The sequence below is a fragment of the Babylonia areolata genome, chromosome 7 (genome assembly GCF_041734735.1).
Source record: "Babylonia areolata isolate BAREFJ2019XMU chromosome 7, ASM4173473v1, whole genome shotgun sequence".
Lineage (NCBI taxonomy): Eukaryota > Metazoa > Mollusca > Gastropoda > Neogastropoda > Buccinidae > Babylonia > Babylonia areolata.
In genome coordinates, this window is record NC_134882.1 from 31240011 (window position 1) to 31259132 (window position 19122).

General features: G+C 38.0%; 1 protein-coding gene across 2 annotated transcripts; it reads right to left on the bottom strand.

Moving 5' to 3' along the window:
- Positions 1-1539: 1539 nt before the first annotated feature.
- On the bottom strand, positions 1540-17489 carry LOC143283959 (major facilitator superfamily domain-containing protein 6-like). 2 transcript variants are annotated; one of them, XM_076590430.1, is made up of 7 exons: positions 17438-17489; positions 16141-16351; positions 13700-14940; positions 11816-12080; positions 10876-11064; positions 9851-9910; positions 1540-8301 (listed from the first exon to the last, which is right to left on the bottom strand). In XM_076590430.1, exons 2-6 carry the CDS (start codon positions 16250-16252, stop codon positions 9885-9887), a joined length of 1833 nt encoding a protein of 610 aa, XP_076446545.1. In that variant the 5' UTR covers positions 16253-16351; positions 17438-17489; the 3' UTR covers positions 1540-8301; positions 9851-9884. The 2 variants fall into 2 exon arrangements, with proteins under 2 accessions (XP_076446545.1, XP_076446544.1); XM_076590429.1 differs by lacking the exon at positions 9851-9910.
- Between the last annotated feature and the right edge of the window lie 1633 nt (positions 17490-19122).

A 19122-nucleotide genomic window follows, 5' to 3' on the forward strand; every position in this document is an offset into this window, starting at 1 on the left:
GGAGACAAATACAAACTGTGCTGCTGGTAAATCTATGTAATGGTCCGTCACAGACCATACATGTACATATATATATGTATGTATATGTATATGTGTGTGTGTCTATATATATATATATATATATATTTGTGTGTGTGTTGGAGGTGGGGAGTAGGAAAAGTCATTCAGAAATGAAAAAACTACAAATTACATTTTAAGCAGATCATGACAGTTATGTATGTTACAATCCCCCCCACCCCCAAGATCAAGAGAATTTAAGTGCAAACTGTGTCGTTTTCCTTTTTTATTTTATTTTTTAAGTGATGGCCATGTGTTTAACTCCCTCTCTGCCTCCCCCCCCCCACTCACCCCAAGAAATACAATTGCAATATGAGAGAGTGAAATGGCTAAGTCAAAGACAATAGTGTGAGTGGCATGATTGATTTTTCTGCTTGAATTTTTCAAAAAAAAAGTTTCCTTTAAAAAGTCTAGATTTAAGTAAGTGGTTATTTGATTTTTTTATTTTTATTATCGATTTATAATATGATGAAAATAAAATTCAGGGATAACTGTATGCTTTTCTTCTGTTTTTTGAATTTGAAATTAAGAGGTATCTATCTATCTATGTATCTCTATATAAATTTCATACTAAACAGAAGAGCAGTGCTTCCTCAGGCCATTCATACCTACTCAATTAGCAAGTCAAAGCACCAGTTACACATGGGACATTTTTTAACTGGGAGAATACGACCACAGCTGTTGTTTCCCATGTCAATATTTCTGTCAGGTCTGCAACTGCACAGGTTAGCCATACACATGTTGCAACTAGCTTCCAGCACATTGTGATGTCAGCAAACCTGACGAAAGCAATTGATATCTACACTAAGTCAGGCTCACTTCAGATCACATTAGAATACTCTCATTTCACTTATCTTCACCGGCACATCATGTTTCTGTATGTCATTTGGAAATGCAGACCCCACTGAGGGCAACAATACTCTTATGTCACTTATCTTCACATGTTTCTCACATTTCTGTTTGTGTTTTGGAAGTCCTGGCCCAGTTTTCAGCAATGGCTGGATTTTGAGTAAGAGAGCATGCCACTGCTTATTTGAACTTTTTTTTTGTCATCTTGCATCTTCTCTGTATGTGTGTGTGTGTGTGTGTGATGCATGCGCATGCGTGCGTGTGTGCGTGCGTGTGTGTGTATGCACATGTATGTGTGAGTGAGAGAGACAGAAAAATAACAGTAGCAAACAGTGCTACATGTATGGTAAAGTTATGTAGTTTTCTTTTCCCCCCATTAACTCTTCAAACATAGACCATACTGAGCTTGTATGTGCAAGTATCCATACTTCTGTTGTTGCTAAAGGAAGTTTCTGGCTATCCGCCTCATCCCAAACTGGGTGAAATGATCATTTCAAATCTGTGTGTAAGGGAATGTGTACAACCTGATCAACTTGGAACATCAGTAATTAGTTTCAATTCCACATCCTGATATAACATAGAATGATGTGTGTGACAGTGCGACTTGCAGTCCAGTTCCAAAACAGAACACAGTTTCCACATCCACATATTTATATTGTCCATTTAACAAGAATAAAACTCAGAATCATAGGTCTTCATAACAATGAAATACAACTGTACTCATCTCACACTGCAACAAAGACTTACATTTTGTAAGAAACAACACTTTTATTTTTGATAAATAGAAAAGATCAAACTGTAAAAAAAAAACCCAAAAAAACCAACAATTTCTATTAAAAAAGTATTAATGCACATTTCTTCAGCACACTCTTACCTTTGCATATGTTTTTGTTTTGTGTCTTTGTGTGTAGGGGCGCATGTGAGTGTCTCTGTGTGTGTGTCTCTGTGTGTGTCTGTAATCAGGGCATGTATGTATGTATGTACACACACTTATGTATGAATGCTCTCATGTATAATGCTCAAGCATCAGATGTCTTTACTGTTCTTCTTAGCTTGAAATTGGGGTTTAAAAAAAGAACATTTATTCAAATGCAATTTACATACAATACATCCTGTCTTTGGAATCAATTTAATTCTACACACCACAGTGTCAAGAATTGAAAGATGAAAAAACACTGTTTCAATTTCTATTAAAAAACAAAGTATTAATCCACATTTCTTCAGCACACTCTTACTTTTGCACATGGTTTGTGTGTGTGTGTGTGTGTGTCTGTGTCTCTGTGTGTGTCTGTGATCTGGCATGTATGTATGTGACTTATGCATGTCTGCTCTCATGTATAATGCTCAAGCATCAAATGTCTTTACTGCTGTTCTTAGCTTGAAATTGGGTTTAAAAAAAGTACATTTATTCAAATACAATATACATATGATATATCCTGCCTTTGGAATGAACTTAATTCTATACACCACAGTATCAAGAATTGAAAGCTGAAAAAACACTGTTTCAATTCCTATTAAAAAAATATATATTAACTCACATTTCTTCAGCACACTCTTACCTTTGCATGCGGTTTGTGTGTGTGTGTGTGTGTGTGTGTGTGTGTGTGTGTGTGTGTGTCTGTGATCAGGCATGTATGTATGTATGCATGCACACACACTTATGTATGAATGCTCTCATGTATAATGCTCAAGCATAAAATGTCTTTATTGCTGTTCTTAGCTTGAAATTGGGTTTAAAAAAAGAACATTTAGTTAAATGCAATATACATATGATATATCCTGTCTATGGAATGAATTTAATTCTATACACCACAGTATCAAGAATTATTATGTCTTCTGTTAGATGGTAAGAAAAAGTTTGGGGACATCTGGATTTCTTGATAATCAAACATGCAACAAGCACCAGATATAGTGAAATATGAAAGTAAGTGATAAAATTTTCCAAATAGTACAGTTTGATCATTCACACCAACTTCTTTACCACCACACTGTTTATTTATTATTTTTTTTTAAATAACACCACTACATAATAAAAAGCACATGCTGCATCCACAAAACACCCAGTGAACAAACATACTGAAGCGTTTTTTTTTTGCATCTATTCATTATTATAATCTCTCTTTCTCATCCCTCTCTCTTCACCATAAAAAATCTGATCAAGTCATAAACAACTGCATACATTTGTAACGAAGCTCAAAAGTGCTTAAAAAAAAAAGGTATAATCTACTTCTCTCTCTCTCACACACACACACAAACTCACACACACACACACACACACACACACACACACATACTTTTCTTCTTTGTCATGCCATCTCCTCCACACCCTCCCACACACCAGTGCAGAATAACACACTGACACACATTCATGGAATGACTACACATGTTATGGAATCCTGGAACACACAGTTCACCTGCTATTCCAGCTTCTTCTTTTCTTCCAAAAACGTCTTCCACATTTATAGCTTGACAAATAAGTCCCCAAAAATGGAATTCGAAGCTTTGATTCATGTACAACTGAGGCCAATACATGTATGTTTTGAACCTCCACAAGGCAAGAATAAAATCACCTGTTTCACTGATATGAAAAGTCCAATGAAAATCATCCTAACCAAATGGGTCAGCAATAAGAAGGAAAAAAACAACAACAGCAACAAACACCCCAAAAACATTAATCACAATTGGCACCAACATCACTGGACAATAGCATACAGTCACAACACAAGCTGATTTGATGAAGATGAAAATACGGTCACATGGATACAAGAAACTGGACATTTACCTGACAGAGGACAGACACCACCCCCTCACCCCCACCCCCTCAAAATGCAAGTTTGCTTGAAAATCTGTTACATAAACATCAGTTGAAAGGTTAGAGATTCTATAGCCTTTTACTGCCACTGGGGCAGCAAATTCAGAATAATAATAATAATACATAGTTTTTCTATGGCGCGATACCCAGCACCAATGCTGCTCAAAGTGCCTTACATCATCCAGTTGACTAGAAACATGCCTTAAAAAACACATCAACCGCTATCTGACAATGGAAAACATCCAGTGTGTTCAATTCATCCACTGTGACAGTGTCTTGGGCTCGGCATAGCATTCCCCAACCAAAGTCAGATATTAATTCACACTTGGGTGGAGTGAGGAAAAATCAGAGTAAAGCACATTTCCTAAGGACACTACACCATGCTGAAACAGGGCCTTGAACCCTGATTGCTGGTGAACGCTCAATCAGAAGTCCAATGCCTTTTTTTTTTAATGTCTTTCTTTTATCCAACATCAGTGTAAATCAATGCAATACAGGAGCACAACTCAATACAAAAATGAGAAGAACGAGAATATTCCATTATGTCACAGAGTGTTGAGAGAAAGAACCACAAGTGATAAACTTGTATGGACCATGATTATTTACTTTGTCCAGACTGCATGATGTGTCACAGTAATCTGTACGAACTGCAGTGGGTGTGTGTGTATGTGAATTTGCATGCAAATGTGTCAGTAAATTAAAGTGACAGCATGTACAGATATGTGCGCATATGCACATATATATGTATGTAAAAAGCCAAGAGAGCACAGAGGCATGGACACAAAGGCAATGACACATACACAAGCAAAATCACCCAGCCCAATGTTAAATTATGCCAGCAAGTTCTTGAGCACTTTTTAATACAAAAAAACCCAACACATTTTCAATCATGTTATACACTACACCAATAAAACCTATTCAAGCCTAGATTTCATTTTACTATCATGACAAGGCAAATGTTGCCCAATGATTCAGTTTCAGAAACAACAAAGAAGCCACTGTTAACAAAGAAACAAAAACAGACTGAGAGAGAGAGAGGAAAAGACAAAGCAATATCTCTCTTGAACAAGAGCAAGTCATCATAAACACATGAAAAAAAAACAACTTTTGAAAGTTGATCTGGCTTGAACATCATGGTGGATTTTTAAAAAAATTAACACAACATGGAGACAAAACATTGCATGCCAGACTCACACACACACACACATGCACGCGTGCGCGCGCACACACCCCCTCTGGCACACACACACACACTTATCACACACACACACGCATACATGCACACACACATGCATGCCCACACAAATACACCAGTACTCAGGCTGATTGGCAAGCAGGCAGACTCTCTCACTTTCCCTATCCATCTCTCTAAGTATACCTATTTGAAACGATGTTGATGTGTGAATTAATTAAACAGCTGGAACTGAAATGTGAGATTTTCACCAGTTTTGCAGATGATACCAACTGGTCCCTTCTGGTTGTTTATAACAAATGTGAGAAACTGCTTCCAGTTCCAGTAAAGAAATATCCATTAAACATTTTTTTTTTTTTTTAAAGATACTACTTACTCTTTATCAAAATATCCTCCAGTTCCTGTTTTGAACGGTTTACAAACCCCACACCACCTACACCTGTCTCAATTTTTTTTACAATATATTTCAAAGCATGTGCATAAGTCATTAACAACATAAGAGTAGAAGATTTGTTAGCCTGCACTTGCTTTCCATTGGTCTATATTACTCTGTGTCGTCAGGGATACTGTGTGACTGATAACAAATATACTTTAAAAAAGGATCCACTCTCTGCTGTGATACCTATGATCAGTGCAGCCATGCCACTGTACATGTGTGCCAGCTTGTTGCAACAGATCGTCTAAACCACACACTTTAAAAAAAATATACATTGTCTGTGGCACAGTAACATGTGTGTTGACATATTCATTTTGTGTTTAGATCATATGACAAAGGATAACACAGCAGATCGAAGCAGCAATGACAAAGGCAACACTGTAACAACAAACAAACCAATAACCTCTGATATTCACAGTCAAACCACATCACACAGAGAATTTTTGGACACACTCGCTGACACCACCCTGACAGCTTTGCGTCCATTTTTCTGTCCACAATAACAGGTACAATAGAGTGATGGCCTAGTGGTAACGCGTCCGCCTTGGAAGCGAGAGAATCTGAGCGCGCTAGTTCGAATCACGGCTCGGCCGCCGATATTTTCTCCCCCTCCACTAGACCTTGAGTGGTGGTCTGGATGCTAGTCATTCGGATGAGACGATAAACCAAGGTCCCGTGTGCAGCAAGCACTTAGCGCACGTAAAAGAACCCACAGCAACAAAAGGGTTGTTCCTGGCAAAATTCTGTAGAAAAAGCCACTTCGACAGGAAAAACAAATCAAACTGCACGCAGGAAATAATACAAAAAAAATGAGTGGCGCTGTAGTGTAGTGACGCACTCTCCCTGGGGAGAGCAGCCCGAATTTCACACAGAGAAATCTGTTGTGATATAAAAAAAAAAAAGGAATACAAATGTACAGTATTATCAGGTATATCAATCTATGACTGCAACAACAATGTGAAATGTAGCCCTTCTTTTGTTAGTCAAAGCAGGCAATCATTCTTTTTTAATCTCTGACCAGGTCCTTGTGCACACCATTTGTGTTCCATCAACAGAAACAGAAAAGAGTGGTTTGGAAATTACATTATAAGAAACATGCAAAGTCTCTCAACTGGTCAACCTTTGGCTCATTAATTGTGCACATGTAACACAGGTGCCGATATGACCAAACATAGCAAAGAGAGGCTCCTATCAGATATCAGACTTGCTCACATTTAAAGAGTCGGGTAAAAAAAACAAAAAAAAACACCAACTACAAAGAAGTCTGTTTAATCATTTCAATATAAATAGTAGTTACAAATTTTTTCTTTCTTTTTTGATGATTTTAAATAGGACATGTTGGAATAAGAATACTGATTTGCATAAAATACATGTAACTTCCTACAATACATGTCTTCTTTCTTCTTGGTAGTCTGTCAGGAACTGATGATGACCAGGTCTGTGCACTCAACAATAACAGCGTGTGTACAAAAAAGACTTTCAATGCATAAATATAAAAAACCTACTGCCATCAAAGTCTCGCGTCTCTGGGTGCTAAATGGATGGTCAGAGTGACAGTCACCTTTTTATGAAGCTACCGGAAACAGAAATATATGTATTTTGTAAAAAAGAAAGGAAAACTGGGTAGTACTGCGCTGAAGTGACACGCTCTTCCCAGGGACAGCAGCCCAAATTTCATACTGAGAAATCTGTTGTGACAAAAGGCAATACAATACAATACGCTATGATATAACAAATCTTGAATACTATCATCAAATGTTATTTTCCTACACTACAACTATGACAATATTGCAAATGCAAAGTTATACTGGCCATATGGACTCACCTATAGAAACAGCAGACCTTCACAACAATGTTTAAACATATGTCATTCATAAGCACGGACCATAACCAGATGGTAGTGCCCATAGCTAAGCCAGTGCACTGGCTATATGTGGCTTACATGGATGTTTGAAGTATGTGCACCTGTTGATGCAGTAACACACCCATGTAGGAAACAAGGAAGATCCCAAGCTCTTCATCTGAGCCAAACATGAGTGGAGCTTCCTCCCTCCCCCCACCCCCCTCCCCCACCCAACCCCCCTTCTTCAAGACCAGAGTAGTAGTTAAGTGTTTGTCTTTCAGAACAGATGATAAACCAGGCTTAGATATGCAGCAAATACTTGGCACATGCAAAAGAACAACAGCATCAAGAAAGCTGCCCCAAACAAAATTCTGGAGAAAATCCAAATTCATATATAAAACCATATATCTATATATCTGGATAAAAATGGAAATATTTCAAATACATAACATATTTAGTATATGATCTCCACAAACAGAAAAAACAACAACACCAAATCAAAATTTTAATGGATAATGCCAGGCTTTGGAGGCAACATGTTCTGCCCAAGGAAATTATCCTGTATTTCACACACACAAAAAATCTTTTGGAATTAAAAAAAAAATCTATAATTATAATCAGTTTTTCTTTAATTTGGCCACTTTCCCTCAAAGCTCTTTCCTCTGGTGTACTGACCCTCACATGCTGTAGAAAACAGAAATTCGCTGACTTGCAATGACAACCTTCTGAAGACAGTGGACCTGAATTACATCACACCATCTACACATGTAAGGTCTGTGTATATATAAATAATACCTTCAGCCATTCCTACACAACCTTGCCGTATCTACAAGTCCATTCAACCAACCTATATCTTCAAACACACAGTTGTCAGACACACAAGCGCTTGCATATTGGCATGAACGCACATTCACACACAGAGACAGACACACACACAAACTCACACACACACACACACACACACACACACAAGCTCACACAAACTCACACACTCCCAACTCAAGCTGGAACAGAATTTGGGGAGTGTTGAAGTTCGTCACTTCTGTCTCGGCTGAGGTCTGTGGCAGCTGCCAACAGAGGCTGATCATTTGGCTGATCACCAAGATCCGTGCCTGCAGACAGAATAACAGATACAGAACACGAAGACATCAGTAAAGTGTTCCAACACTCTGCAAGTAAGCATCATAGTCTTCTGTTACCAGCAGTTTAGATGGCAGAAGCTTGCATTACATCACTAACAGAACTGGAAAGTATTGAATTATGGGGAAACCATAATTTATGAATGATGATATACCTAACAAACAAGGAATGGAAGACCACAATTGCTTCACATGAAACAAGAACTTTTTTTGTTTGTATTTTGTTTCTTTTCCACAGCTCTCTTTCTCTTTCTGTCTTCCTCTCTGTCTCCATCACCCAACCCCCATGCTCTTTCCTCTCTTTCTATTTCTGCTTAAATTATCCTATACTTTTTTTCTTTTTCTTTTTTCTGCTTCATAAAACATTGCTGCCATCAAACTCAGCTTGTTAACCCTTTTTCTTTTCCTTTTTTTTTTTTTTTTTTAACAATTTTTATGTTTCTGAACTTGCTAAGCATGTTGATGCTTATATTCAAAAATGTATATTCTTGGTTGATATGTTGTTAAGCATTCATTGATTGTCCCCTACATTCACTCACACAACCTCCATCATCATACGTGATCTGAATAATTCTGTGTAATAGAAACAAGCATGTCAAATTTCATGCATGCAGGGATATAATTCTGCACTTGAGATGTTTACATGACACTGTGGGGAACTGGAGGCACATGCATTTTATAAACGTTTATAAAAAGCATTTATACAAAGCGATACTAAAAATACATTGAGCACGTAATATGCAGATACACACACTTATATGCGTACACAAACACACACACACACACATACATGCACACACACACACGCACAAACACACACACACAAAATTGACTGAATACAGTAGTATATGAAAAATAAGCAAAGCAAAACCCAATGAATGCTGTTTAAGCTGGAAACATTGTCAATACAGACAATAGTCTTTTTTTTTCTCAGTTAAGCAACGCACTAAAAAGGAAAACAATTTTAGTTCTGAAATATTTGAAGTGCAGCGTCTCAATCTTTAAACTTCCTAAATGTTTCAATGTTCACAGTGTGATCTTCCCACTCTATTGCTTTCTATAAGATGTGTTTTCTACTGCAGAGAGGAGCACACTAAAAAAATTAATTAATTAATTTTTTTTTTAAAAGAGAGAGAAAGTACACCCATTCCCTGAACATTTCTGTGTACCAGTATTCTAAATATTGCCCAACACATCTGCAGCATTTACACACCAGCCACAATACCAGTCAAAATAGAAGATGACCTGCAAAACATGAAATATTTTGCAGACCAATTACAAGCAATGCAGAACTATAACAGTGCACACAGTTATAGAACTATTGATCTACTGTTTTCCAGAAAACGGAAGGGTGAAGGCAATCAATTGATTGACCATGGGTTTAATAAGAGGCTGGTAGCTGGGTAGGATAAAGGACAGTGTTCAGCACAAACTGTCGTCAGCAAGGATGCTGGGGATGGTCTGCATTCCAGAAATTCACACACACACACACACACACAAATAAAACAGAAAACCTAGCCACCTGAATGTGTATCCTCATGGAGCCAAACCTTTGCTTATACACTTGCCGCTTCCACGTGATCTGTGCACAGTAGTCGGTACATCATCTGTATACAGTTGTGTACTTAAACCTCAGATCTCTCTAAATCTCAATGGCTTTTATCTTCATAATAAATGAAATATAACATGTCAAGTCAGTAGTCTCCAGTAACCAAGAGAGAAAAAAAAAAAACACAAAAAAATTATGGTGAAATAGAGGAGACTGAAACTAATGCCCTGCAGAGTCTGTGGCACTATTTTCCTTCTGATAAATCATTTCCACCCTTTCCACTCCTACATTTACTCCACATGCACTCATATTAAACACACACATACACACACATACAAACACACAGACCCACACACACACACAAGCACTTCAGGTATACATATGCACACAACCTGAAAATCAGCAAGCTTATATAAAACACACACATGCCCACATGTGCCTCCTCCACACCCCTCCCCAATCCATCTATGCCTCCTCCACTGATCAAGCTGAACCCTTCATACCAATAAATAAAAAGAATAAAATCTTAAAATCAAAGAAGAAGAAAAAGAACACACAACACACATAAAATAAACAACAAAAAGTAGATTAAACAAATAAAACAATTTGAAAAAAAAGAAACACACAAAAAAAACAAAAAACAAAAAAATATATACCCCTGCACACACCTCACATGTCCAGTTGAAGAAAAGAAAACACAATATCATAAAACAGACAATACAAAATAGAGAAACAGAACAAAAAATAAAGGAAATTTTTAAAAACACTACAAATTTACCCCTACACATACCAGACTTGTCCAATGGAAGAAAACAACAAACAATATCATATAAAATTCATATAAAACAAACAACAAAACATAGATAGATAAATAAAACAATAATAATAAGAACACACAAAAGCATAAAACAAATGACAAAAAAAAGAAGAGATAAATAAAATAATAATTTAAAAACTAGCACCACCAAGCAAACACAGCATTGCGCACACACACACACCTGACTTGTCCTCCTGCTGCTGGTGAGGTCGTGCAGGCGAGGGGCGGGTGTGGGAGTGGAAAACAAGGTGATTCAACGCTGCGTACATCCCCAGCAGGCACACCGCCGCAATGGCGTACACACGGAACGACCACCTCTCCCCAACCCGCTCAAACAGGAATCCAGTCAGCAGGCTGCCCAGTCCTTTCCCTGCAGTTAAGGTAATTAAAGAATATAAGTAATAAGTAAATAATAATGAATATATATAATGATAAATATATATAACACTTAATTTACTAATAAAATATATCATAATAAAATAAATATAGATAAGCAAATAAATAACGGCCCCCCACCAAAAAAAATAAAAAAATATTGGGACCAGTGGAGTTAACTGGCACTGAGTGAGTGCCCCATCTCAGAGCAGACTTGGCTTCTGGTTTTATTTCAAGGTGAACAGAAAAGAGAAGGGAGAGAGAGAAGCAGTCTGTTTCAGTTTTTAAAAAAGTGACTGCTTCTGTGCAAGGAGTATGTGTCATTAATATGCTCTTCTTGGTTTTCTGGTTTTCTTTCTGAATGTCCTTTCCTGTTGTTTCTGTACTTGGTGCCTTGTAGCTGTGAAAGACCAGTCTCTTTATTTTGGCACATTGTCACTTTACTTTTGGCAATGTAGTTGTCCTTTTCATGTAAAATGATGCTTGTGTATATGTACATGTACATTCAGCTATAATTATGATCAACAACAACAACAACAACAAAAAACTTAAAGACTTCTCCAATATTTAATACCAACTATCAGTTCCAATACGCTGTGCTAAGAATCTCTTCTGACACACAGACAGACATACACCCACACACACACAGTGACAGACAGACAACACCCACACAGAGTCCCACAACTCCACCCCCGCCCCCCCCCAGAACCCCTCCCCCCCCCCCCCCCAAAAAAAAAAATCCACACCTATTCCAAAGTGCATGCCCCCAATCAGTCCCTGAATGGTGGCAGACATCCCTGGCGGAGCGATCATGGCAGCGTACGTGGAGGCCGCAGCCCACATGATGCCAAAGGTCACCCCGTGCAGCGGTTCAATCAGCAGCACCCACCAGGGGTTAGTCAGCAGAGAGTAGCCCAGCATCCGCAGAGCCACAGCCAGCATGGCCAGGTAGAGGCAGGGGACTGCCCCCACACGCTTTATGATCATCCCAGACACAAACAGTAAGGGCACCTGCAACACAGTTTCGGTTTCACTTGCACTTTCTCAAGGAGGCGTCACTGCGTTCAGACAAATCTATTATAGATATATGCTACATCACATCTGCTAAGCAGATGCCTGACAGCAGCATAACCCAACATGCTTGTCAGGCTTTGAGTGCATGCTTATGATTATATCTGTGTACCTATCAGAATGGATTTCTTTTTACATAATTTTGCCAGAGGACAACACTTTTGTTGCCAAGAAGGAGGAAGGTGGTAGAATGGTTAAGATGCTCAGCTGCCAATATAGAGACTCCGTGAGGGTGTGGGTTCGAGTCCCACTCTCGCCCTCTTTCCCAAGTTTGACTGGAAAATCAAACTGAGCGTCTCTTCTTTCGGATGAGACGACAAACCAAGGTCCAATGTGCAGCATGAACTTGGTGCACTGAAAACTCTTGAGTTTTCTATTTTAACGTTATTTTTCAGTACCCTAACAAACAACTTTGGATTTAACCCTCTACCATTTGCATATAAAATGTAATATATATATATACATGTTACTGAGAAACTCTTTCTAGTAACTGAAAATTTCCATTTTGTTTGAAAGAAAATGATTTCTCAAATACACACACCACCAGAAAGTCACTATCAACTGTAGAGTGTTCATATCTGGCAAAAGTGTTGACAAGTTATCATGCTTCCTTATGCACCCTGAAATGTGTGTCCTAGCTACATGCGTCATGCTGCTGTCTGAAATTAAAGGTAAAATCACAGTGACAACATACTGTTAGTCCACAACTCCCCTGTAACATGTGCTATATATTCACAATATTGTGACTCAGAAATAACAAGTGCAGTCCTACCTGAACGTGTCTTCCACCACACCACCATCATGGTAATGATCAAATCAAATGTGTACTCTTGTCACAAAATTTGTGTCAACAAGTCTTCTTTTTTTTTGAGAACTGAAACATTCTGAATCATACAATGACTGGAGCATATAAATTATAATGTACATTATTTCCAAACACACACACACACACACACACACACACACACACCTTACTATTTACATGAACACTGGGTGTCCATTCACCAACTGTCACAATGCAAGTGTCACAGTCCAGTGTCACAGCTGTGTCATCTGTCACCCTGCACTGTGTGTTGGTGGTGTTTCTCAGGTGGAAGTGTTGGTTTAATCTGAGAAATCTCATTTTAGATGCATGTCACTACTGTTTATCCTGACTTCTGAAATTTTCAGTCATTGTGTGAGCATACAAGGCTGTGCTCAGTGTGTGACGGAAAATCCACACAATGCCTGACTCACAGGTGGTGGGATGCAGCAGCAAAAGGAAACAGGAAAAGCCGGTGGATTACAGAGGGGCCAAACAGCTAGAAGTTTAAACTAAAATGATGTATTGATGGCATTCTTAAAAATTTCAGATCTAACACATCTTCCTTTAAATTCGTCACTATAACTGTCTGAGAAGGGTCAGCTAACGATGAACAATGTGAACCAAATAGTCAATATTATTCAATAAAATAAATCAGAGGTTTATACTACATTTACTCCCCTAACACCTTTTGCCATCCTCACATGAAGGTTGAAACCCATAATCTAACATTATACTATAATTACAACTTACTCACCTCGAACAGGCAGTTAATAACCAGACTGAGGCCAAACACCACAGTGGTTGCTCCAAGGTCCGACAGATACCAGAAGAGGAAGCTCTCTATGGCTCCAGTGACCATGCCAAAGAAGAGCACAATCAGCAGAAACACCAACACCTGCACCACTTTCATCAAGGCCAAGAAGTTGTCAAACATGCTTCCGCACTTGATGCTGGAGGACAGGTCCATGAAGTATGCGATGCCAGCAGCGATGCAGCACAAAACAGTGAAGATGTAGAATGGCACCTTTGAGTCAAAGGTATCACCCTGGTTAGACATGACGTACATGATGAAAGTTGACGTTATGGCAAAGAGCGCAAACCCCACCGTACCCCACAGTCTTTGCTCACCGAACTTGTGGTGCCTCTTGCCCAAAGTGTCAAACGTGGCTGAATCAGCGAGTGAGAACACGGGAGCAAAAGCAAGGTTCGCTATAAGGTAGATGAGAAACAGCCAGCCAAATGTGTAGTCAAATTCATGGTTATTTTGGACGCACAACTGTGGTGGTGGGTTAACGCAGGTCATGTCGCAGTCAAATGTTCCCTCCTGATCACACAGTAGTTGCCAGTAGTGTTGTCCGTTGTGACTTAAAGACTTCAGATCATAATCCCTACACTTCATTGTGCTGATGGTATTTTTGTCACCTACCAACTCATTCTTCAACACATGAGAGATGTTGGCCAGACCAAACGAGAAGGGGACATGAGAAATCAAGGTTCCATCACACTGCTTATCCAGTTCATGGGAAGAATTTGTGAAACACACGTCCACATCTTTGCTAATGGAGTCCTTGCTTTCTTCACAGTGCACGTCACAGTCTAAATCTGTATTGTTCTCTGCCGTTATGTTCAGCATCTTGTCAGCAAATTCAGACAGTCCGTAGACACACATGGTATGATCCACTTTTGCTCCTGATAAAGAAACACAGTCCCTAAAATAAGAGTCCTGTACATTGCAGTCTAACTGAACATGCACTGTGAAGGATGAATGTTCCCTGGCAGGTATGGTTAGGATAAGCAGGTAGAATATTCCCGTCAAAACAGAACAAATCATCAGAGTCAGTTTGTGTTTGCGCCATCGGTCGGCAACGGCACCAATAATAGGACGAACGAAGAAGCCGATGAAGGGCATAGATCCATAGAGAATGCCTGTCTCACTGGGTGTCAGTCCCAGTTGCTTCATGTAAATGGCAATGAAAGGCAGAAGAGAGCCCACCGCTGTACATAACATAAACAAAACATAAAAAGGTGAGCACAACTGAAAAATGTGAACCATAAATAAAGTCTGAATAATTAAGGAAGAAAAAATTCTAGCAGTATATCATCTGTAATTCAGTTGAAAGTTACATGTACAAAACAATACAATACCAATTTTTATTATATTTTTTGTATGTCTGCTCATACAATACACAATACAGGTCTGGGAAAATCATTTTCAATGAAAGCAATGGAACACAGGCATAAAAACATAACACCTTAAAATAGATATGTACAGCAAAAAAAACTAAACATTTTCAAATAGATCCATGTATGTATGCAGTAGATTCACACTATCTCAGTCTCCCAATCCCAACTTCTATCACACCACCACCCCATCCCATATCTCTCTCCTTCCAGCCTCCGATCTCTCTGTCTCAACTGAAACCTCATGCAAGCATGCAAATGCATGTACATACACAAACACACACCAGGGCTTGAAACACCCATCCTTCTAAATGTCAAGGACAAATAAACTTTCTGACAGAAAAGTGGAAATGTTGGGCAATCAGGTTTTGACTGTGTCAGTGAAAGGGTGACTGAGCATTCAGCTTTAGTACATACCAATAACACTTTCACCAACCCCTTTTTACAATAACGACTCCTCTCCGCCCTCATCCTGAATTTTCTTTTCCAGTAATACTTACTACTTGTATAATGAATTATGTATGCTGACTTGTCACTGCACTACTGGTGGTTACTTTTATTAAATGAATCATCTCTTTACTTTGACAGGGCATGTTTCTGGGGGACAGTAGATTTTCTTTTATCTTCTTGTCCCCTGGACAACTAAAAATTATCAGGGGATTTCTAGCCCTGTACATATACATTTTATAAGCAAGTTGACTGCTTGGTTAATCAAAATAATTTATTTTACTTAACCTTCTCCGAAATGTTTATGCCACCCCCACATTATACCCTCTTTAAACCTCCACTGATTTAGAACACACACACACACATACACACACACACACACACTGACCAACACACACACATACATATGTATACATATACAATATACATGCATATTTACACACACGCATATGCACTGACACTCAAAGACACTGGAGTGTGTCAGCATTTGCAATTCTGTACATTTATCTGCAAACTGGAGGCAGTAAATAAGTACAAGACAAAAACAGCATATGGTTCAAATCTTACCAGCAAGAAAGGCAAAGTAAAAGCCTTTGATGGGTAGCAGTTTTCTGTTGACATGGCAACAGCTGGCAAGTCTACCCTGGGAAGTCACATGGATTTCAGGGATGTTGTTCATGTCGGTTGATTGATGCTGCCTACACCCTTTACCCCTGCTGATCTCTTTTCTGACATGGACTATTTAGCTCCCTTGAGCTGTTGTAAGTTCCAGTGTTGTCTGCATATTGACAAAACAAGCACATTTCAATCATTTGATAGGCATATAAAACTATTGACAGGCTTATAAAACTGTATTTTTCAATAATATTGACAGATGTTTGAAGACATCAAAGGTATGTTAAAATGGTAAATATGGTACATGTATACATATATATATATATATATATATATATATATAATATATATATATATATATATATATATATCATATGTATACCATAATTACCATTTTATATATATATATATATATATAGAGAGAGAGAGAGTTAAGGAGGGAAACATGTCTACCTACTAGTACTATTGTACTAATGAATTTTAAAAAAATAAATAAATAATAATAATAAAAATAAAAGTAACCACTTCAGAAAACACCTCAGCAAATCAAAGCAAGGTGCAGACTGAATGTATGAATCCGAGCAAAACTATATTTCTGGCTCAGTAAGTCTACCACTGCTTTCTCACAGTGGATAAAGAACTCATAAACATGGCATTCAGAGCAATTCATGAATTCACAAGACCTCCAATCAATCATTTGTTGGCCACTCACTAATAGCCTAAGTCATTTCAAAATCCTTGCTAACTGCAAACGTGGAAATGTCTCCGAACGTGCCTTTGAATAAATGCCTATGCTGTCGTGCTGGAATGACAAAACTTAATCAAGTTAAAGCATGAAATGAAAGAGTCAAAGACGGTATGACGAACATACTTCTTGAAAGTAGGTTAGCATCGTGTGTCATTCACACGATTTTACACAGCACACGCCTATGCCCACAGACGAAATGATTTTTCCATATACACTAATGCAACGATTTACGAAAGTCTTATTTGATATATTCTGTAACCGCAATACTGATCTCGATGTATGATGCTGCATAGTTGGTGCACGACTTTCGGATTTCCATCACACGATGAAGCTCGAGTGATATATGCTGCGTGAAAATAATAAAATTACATTGCATCTGTATCAAGAACAAATGCGGTTTGTGCACTAATAAACACTACAGAATACGTAAACAATTAAATCAACTGTAGAATTCCCCATATCGCAGACAGATTAAGGGTCTCACGTTTTGTAGATGCCTACCTTTTCTTGCGTAATAATCAGCCTCCAGGCTTACAGCAGACAACCATGTGTCACACGACAGTGTCAGACTATATTGGGCTGGAATGAGGATTCCATAACGCAATCTAAAAATCAAGAACTTAAACAGAAAATAGTGTGTTTGAGTACTGCTGTATACTGTAGTTTCAAGTCCATTTTAGTAATCTTGTTTTATTGAATAGATATCTATCAATGCAACGAGGCAGTTTTGAGAAATTCAACTTCAGCAACTGGTGGCAAGTCCAGAGCTACAGGTTCTACCATGTTTAAATAACAGCATCAGGGCTCACAAAAACGTGGCGTAATAATTGGAAAAACGGTAATTTCGTGGAACTCGTATATAGCAACATTGCGTCTAAATCACGCTTTTTTCTTCCACTGTATTCCAATTTGTGTGTTTCAATGTATTTCAATGGACAACAATGTCAATAATGTTATTTGTAATGCTATAAGCAGCAGACTCCGCGAATAAAGACGGAATATCTACAGTTGGTCTGGCCATGCTTCCTTATGAGAATACCCATTTGGGTTCAGAGGTTTGACAAGCTTTTCGGAATATCTCTCTCTCTCTCTCTCTCTCTCTCTCTCTCTCTCTCTCTCTCTCTCAGTCATTCACACATTAAAACAACAACAACAACAACAAAAACCCGTTTTCTAAACGTACCTCTCATCTCCTCTAACAAAATAACAAAATAGCACACGGCGAAACTGGTGGATATCTGCTAGAAATTCGTACAACTATTAAGTGCATTAGATACTGGTTAAAACTCACAAAATTACCACCAACAAGATCTGTATAAACAAGCGTACGATATATTATTACACTGAGCAACATGAAGAGGGAAAGATCGAGTGGAAAACGGTTTTGGAATCGTATGAGTCAGCCAAGTAGTCGGGAGTGAACCTGCATTTATTTCAGAATTAAAGGACCGCCTTATTGATACATAAAACAAAAATGGCATTTAGACATAGCAGAAAATACAAAATATAGTTCGTATTTTTCATTCAAAAACCTTTTCCAACCCGACTAAAATACATTTTAATGATTGCAAACAACTGGCAACAACTATGTCTCTGGCCCCGGCCGATTTAGATCAAGAACTCTTGGGTTGAATACATTGAAATAAAACATGGTTCGATGAAAGCAGTCAGAATGATCACGGTGTTTTATTTCAAATGTGTCACCAGAATTCTGAAACTGGAGATCATTTTGTCTTCAAGTCGATTGTAAGAAATACTATTCGAAATAACTATAAACTTTTTACACATCTGCCTGTTCAGTTTGCACGCAGACATATAATAATATGATATCGTGGCTATTCTTACATCAGATAATGAAGACGCTATATATTCACCCGCAAAATATATGCGGCAGAAGTATATGATATAGAAAAGAACAGACATGATTGATATAGAAACTGATATAACATAACAATAGATAGATAGATAGATAACCACAACTGAGAAGTTAATGTATACGGTAAGATGGTCCGCGGATGCTCGTATTTTTTATGTCAGTTAATTGGCTGTCATACATGAGGAGCATGGAACGTTTATCAATGTTAATAATAATAAAATGATAATAATAATTAAAAAAATTAAAAAAAATAAATAAAATAAATAATAAATATTATTATTATTGGGCCAGAAAAAAGTCAACTAATGAA